At 39.3% G+C, this 5,724-nt stretch overlaps 1 protein-coding gene across 1 annotated transcript; it reads right to left on the bottom strand.

Moving 5' to 3' along the window:
• Positions 1-4,256: 4,256 nt before the first annotated feature.
• Positions 4,257-5,374, bottom strand: LOC130560549 (apolipoprotein D-like). The gene is made up of 4 exons (XM_057344401.1): positions 5,252-5,374; positions 5,033-5,154; positions 4,847-4,932; positions 4,257-4,701 (listed from the first exon to the last, which is right to left on the bottom strand). The coding sequence occupies exons 1-4, from the start codon at positions 5,366-5,368 to the stop codon at positions 4,466-4,468; spliced, it is 561 nt and encodes a 186-aa protein (XP_057200384.1). The 5' UTR covers positions 5,369-5,374; the 3' UTR covers positions 4,257-4,465.
• Positions 5,375-5,724: the final 350 nt, after the last annotated feature.

The following is a 5,724-nucleotide window of genomic DNA, read 5'->3' as shown; positions in this document are numbered from 1 at the left end:
TCTTACAGAACACACTAAGATTTCATTGTCGTTGTGGTTTTGTCTAACAAGAAGCAGCTGATTTGATGGGTCATGGGACCGGTACTGACAGACACAGGGGGAAGTGCCTTGTGTCTTGTGTAAAGTAAAAAGTAAAAAAACCACACACATTTCATATTTAGGTAACGTGGATAAATACATCTTAAAATTAACATAAAATACTTCACATGTCCTCCGATAAAAATATATTTTCTTTTTTATTTGAGGTCTAATTGTATTAAAATTGTATTAAATAGAATAAATTATATATATATATATATATATATTTTTTTTTTAATGCTATTATTTTACCTTCTCTGATTGGTGTAGTACACACAGTACACTCTGGCCAATTTTATTGTATTATTTTTATGTCTGTGACATAAAATCTCAACAGAACACGAGAACAGTGAAAAAAACTGTAGCATATTATGTATGTAATACAGTCATATGGTTTTATTCCGTAGATGCCCAGTCTCCTTGCTCATTCATTAAACTGGCCAACAGACTTTTCCATGAACCTTTCCACTAAATTACTTCATTGTTAAGTCCTCCGCTGCTCATCAAGAACATATGACAGTGACACAGATTGTCAAAAAGATTATTGGTGTTTTAAAGTGACCATTGTATGAACTTGTATCACAAAACAAATATATCCCAGTTTATTCACAGCCATTTTGGTCAGTTACCCTGTTCTTGCTGATGTCAATATCCCTGAATACCAAAATTACCAAAATAATAATAAAATATAAACTAGATTTATTAAGTTTATGACTGACTGCTTTATTACAGTAAGAGTAAATAATCCAGTTACCCCCTTCAGGAATGAATCTGGCACCTGTAAGAGTAGAAGGCAGAGGAAGAGTGAATGAAATTTGAATTCCTGCTCACAAAGAGCTGATTCACACATAGAGGGGTAAAAAAAACCAGAAGGTTCAAAAAATGTGGATTTTCCTCTCTAAATATTATTCTTAACTATGAATACACTGTTCCTGATCTAACTTTGTATTTAATATTTAGTGTTATATTTTATACAAAACACTAACATTCTTTTAATTTATTGCAATGTATGACTCTAAAAAACCTACTTTATGGTATACAATTTGGTATACGTTTGACCTTCACCGGGCCAACACGCCTCCCACCCACAGAGGAGCTAGATCTTGTTCTAACTCGTAACTGCACCGCTAATAATATTCTAGTTACTCCCCTCCATGTCTCTGACCATTTCTTTATAAAGTTCACTGCACACTCCCTGTAATCTCACCTCCATCCCCTAACCCTATTTCTTTCCGTCGTAATCTTCGTTCCCTCTCTCCCACTTGCTTTTCGTCCATGGTGTCTTCCTCCTTACCCACCACAACCCTTTACTCATCTCTCAACGTTGAGAAAGCTACTGAAAAGCTCTGTACAACCTTAACATCCTGTCTTGACAGTGTCTGACCTCTTACCTCTTGGCCTGCACGTGCTACACCCTCTTGCCCCTGGCTTTCTGAGACTTTTTGCGACCATCGGACCAAGCTAAGGGCTGCGGAGAGGAAGTGGCGCAAGTCTAGAGACCCTGTTGATCTCTCCAAGTATCAACATCTTCTTAACTCCTTCGCTACTGATATATCTTCAGCCAAAACCAAGTACTTTCAAAACAAAATCCAAACTGCATCTAACCCGCTTCAACTTTTCTCAACCTTCTCCTCTCTTCTCTGTCCCCCTCCACCTCCCGCCAATACCTCACTGACTGCTGATGACTTTGCCAGCTTCTTCACTGATAAAGTGGAGACCATCAGCAGGCAATTCTCTGCTCAACGCATCCCTGATCTCGCTCTTACCCCTTGCTATCCTCAACTCCCTTCTTTCTCTCCCCTCTCGTTGACTGATGTCTCCAAAATTCTCCTTTCCACCCGGCCTACTACTTGTCCCCTCGACCCAGTCCCTTCCCACCTCCTACAGGCTATCTCTCTGTCTCTACTGCCTCAACTCACACACATTATAAACACATCCATCACCACTGGCAATGTCCCCATCTCATTTAAACAAGCCGTGGTAACACCTTTACTCACGAAACCAACACTCGACCCCTCAGTGGTCAACAACTACAGACCAATCTCATGCCTTCCTTTCCTTTCCAAGGCCCTTGAAAGGGTAGTATTTAACCAACTCTCTTCCTATCTCTCACAGCACGACCTTTTAGACAGTCAGTATTCCGGTTTAAAGAAAGGAAATTCTACGGAGACCGCTCTCTTGTCTGCCGTCGAAAACCTATGGCAGGCAAGGGCTAAATCCTTGTCATCTGTCCTTATTCTGCTCGATCTCTCTGCTGCTTTTGACACTGTGAACCACCAGATCCTGCTGTCCACTCTCTCCAAACTGGGCATCTCTATAACTGCACTTAACTGGTTTGACTCTTATCTCACAGGCTCATCCTTTAAGGTATCCTGGAGAGGTGAGACATCCAGATCTCACCAGCTGACAATTGGAGTTCCTCAGGGATCAGTTCTTGCTCCTCTCCTCTTTTCTATATATACCACCTTCCTGGGTCCAATAATTAAGGCACATGGGTTCTCATACCATTTTTATGCAGATGACATGCAGCTTTATTTCTCTTTTCAACAAGATGACCCCACCATCTCTGCCCGTGTCTCTGCCTGCCTTCTGGATATCTCTTCTTGGATGAAAGAGCATCACCTACAACTCAACCTCTCCAAGACAGAACTCCTGGTTATACCGGCCCACCCATTGAACACCACCTTACCATTCAGCTCGGATCCTCAACTATAACACCCACCAAGTCTGCGAGGAACCTGGGGTTGATGCTCGACGACCAGTTGAAATTCACCTCCCACATCGCAGCAACCACTCGAACTTGCAGTTATGTGCTCTACAACTTCAGGAAAATCAGGCCATTCCTGTAATCTGCTAGTCCAAGCTCTGGTCATATCAAGACTGGACTACTGCAATTCTCTACTGGCCGGCCTTCCAACCAATGCAGTCAAGCCCTTGCAAATGATCCAGAATGCAGCTGCACGTCTAGTTTTCAATCAGCCTAAAAGAACCCATGTAACACCCCTCTTGATTACACTTCACTGGCTGCCAGTTGCTGCCCGCATCAAGTTTAAATCTCTGACACTGGCCTTCAGAACGATAACGGCAAATTCGCCCATTTACCTTAACTCACTGCTCCAGTTCTACATCCCCTCCTGTCATCTTCGGTCTGAAAATGAGCGACGCCTGATTGTTCCATCACAGCGAGGCACCAAATCACTTGCAAAAACTTTTACTCATTCGGTTCCCCTGTGGTGGAATGAACTGCCAGCCTCCACACGAACTGCAGCATCCTTCACAACTTTCAAAAAACAGCTCAAAACATTCCTGTTCCACATTTATTTGACTAACCAATAACTGTCTGACTATCTGTCGGTCAAAAAAAGTTGTTGTTGTTGTTCATTCTCTCCTTTGCTTACTCCAGCTTTTATCCTTCTAGTAGCATGGCCTTGTAAACTAACGGTACTGTTTAGCGTGTTGACAAAATGTTTATATGCTCTCCTACTTGTAAGACGCTTTGGATAAAAGCATCTGCCAAATGAGTAAATGTAAATGTAATTATATTTACTATATTGTAGAAAAATCCTGTCTAGCATTCAATGCAATGGTCAGAAATAAGATTATTAGTAACATAATATGTGTAAAAATATATACTATTCATATATATACCACTGTTTTGGCAAGAAAACATAGAAAGAAAACGCAAAAAAGTACACACTTCATCCTTCCCTCAAAAGAAATAGAGAAATTACAAAACACGTTTTCTAATTTAACAAATGTAAGGTTTAGATATTATATGTTTAGATTAAAGATTTAATAAGCTTGAGAAAAAGAGTCTTTTTAATATACTGTCATATTCATGCTGTTATTACTCCACAGTGACACTCATCATTTATTAAAAAATATTGGAATAACTTTATGTCCCCTCCCAAATTAAATTTACATCCTCAAAACCCACCTCAAGACTCTCCATGAGTCCATGTTATGTATTTAAAATTAAGTTAGCTTTGGCTTTGAGTGTTTGACATTACTTACACCCAAAGACCTGCCAAAAACATTCCAAGAGTCCCTTAAATAATGTTATTATTTATATGATTAATATAATATGTTAACTATTTTATTTGTGTAATATTTAAAACAATGAACACCATCTTAACACAATGATTATTAAATATACACAGACAAAAAATTTATTAGACACATGCTTTTATTGATTTTGCATCAAAAATGTCAATCATGTTCATTATATTAAATCACATATTATGGGTCAGATACATTGATATGGCATTAAGTTGCATATAACAACAGTTTCAACTCATAAATGTACTCCAGAAATTATATGTTTAAAAGCCATTGTAAAAAATGATGAGGTAACGTAAAAATAACCAAAACATTCAGTCTTCGCTGTTTAAGCAGGAACATCACATCCTTGCTGATCTGTAGGAAACATTTTGCTCACATCGATGTTGGCCCGTGAGAAAATCTCTTTGGCGTGGTAGATGGTTTCTGCAGGCAGAGTGCGTGTGCGTGAGAGAATCCAGGCAAAGTCGACGTGGAACAGCCTGAGAATATCAGTGCAAGAATACACAAGAGCCATACTGTTGTAGTCGGTGGATAGGACCCAGTAGGGGGCGTAGGGTGTGACTGCATCACAAACAGACAGAAAGTAAATTAAATGATGAATGCTTTACAAAAAAAAAACATGTTATAGAGATTTTTAAATGATCAAGTTCAAATCTTGACAACACATACTGTCCAAGTAACTTTTGTATGTCATTAATAGACTTACAGTAGGAAAAGCTGACTCCAAGTTTTGCCGGTTCCTTCATGTCCTGGACGACTGCTGTACCTTCTGCAGCCCTAACTTTACCTTTACTGTGAGATGAAAAATGTAAAAACCTTGGTCACTAACACATTTGTGAATGAATGAACTTTTGCATGTGTGGTAGGTTTGATTTGACAGTGATATACTCACTATGTCTGAACATTGAGAACTTGGATGGTTTTGTCAGGTCTGAGCATGTAGTTTGCCTCGATGCACTTGCCTCTCTCAAAGGATGCTGGGAGTTTTTCGATCTCATACCACTTTCCAAGATACTTTAGGTGAAAAAGTTTTTTGTTTAGAGTTTTAAAGCTTGCAGTGTTTTAAACAGTGTACACTATTACTGTTTTAAAATATAATCAATATTCCTACCTTGTTTAATTCAAAGTTTGGTTGGACCATTGGTGTTGGGCAAGGTCCCCAGCGAAACGTCTGAGCGGATACAAAGGGAACCAATAGAGGTACAAGTAATACAATCATGACCTTCATCTTCCCAGGAGCTGATGTCTCTGTGCAGGGAGGAGAAAGTCATTATTCATNTTGAAAATTGGAAAATAATATTTTCAATCAGCAAGCTTAGTGACCAGCTGAAACTAAATGTAAATGCGTAATGGTACAATTATTCAATACAGTAGTGCCGCCATCTTTCAGTACTACTGACGGTGACATCACAGGGTTGGTTGTCTTGCCTGAGTTCATCAGACACAATGGAAGAGACACTGTTCAATACACGACAGTGGAGGACAGATAGGGAAAGATGAAGACCGTGAAACATGGAAACTGTAAAGACATGGGCCATCGGAGGAAATATGTATAGTAATAAAAACTAAAAGGGGTTGTTATTG

The sequence above is a fragment of the Triplophysa rosa genome, linkage group LG10, assembly GCF_024868665.1.
Source record: "Triplophysa rosa linkage group LG10, Trosa_1v2, whole genome shotgun sequence".
In the NCBI taxonomy this organism is placed as follows: Eukaryota; Metazoa; Chordata; class Actinopteri; order Cypriniformes; family Nemacheilidae; genus Triplophysa; species Triplophysa rosa.
This window is presented reverse-complemented; position numbering and strand designations above follow the sequence as displayed.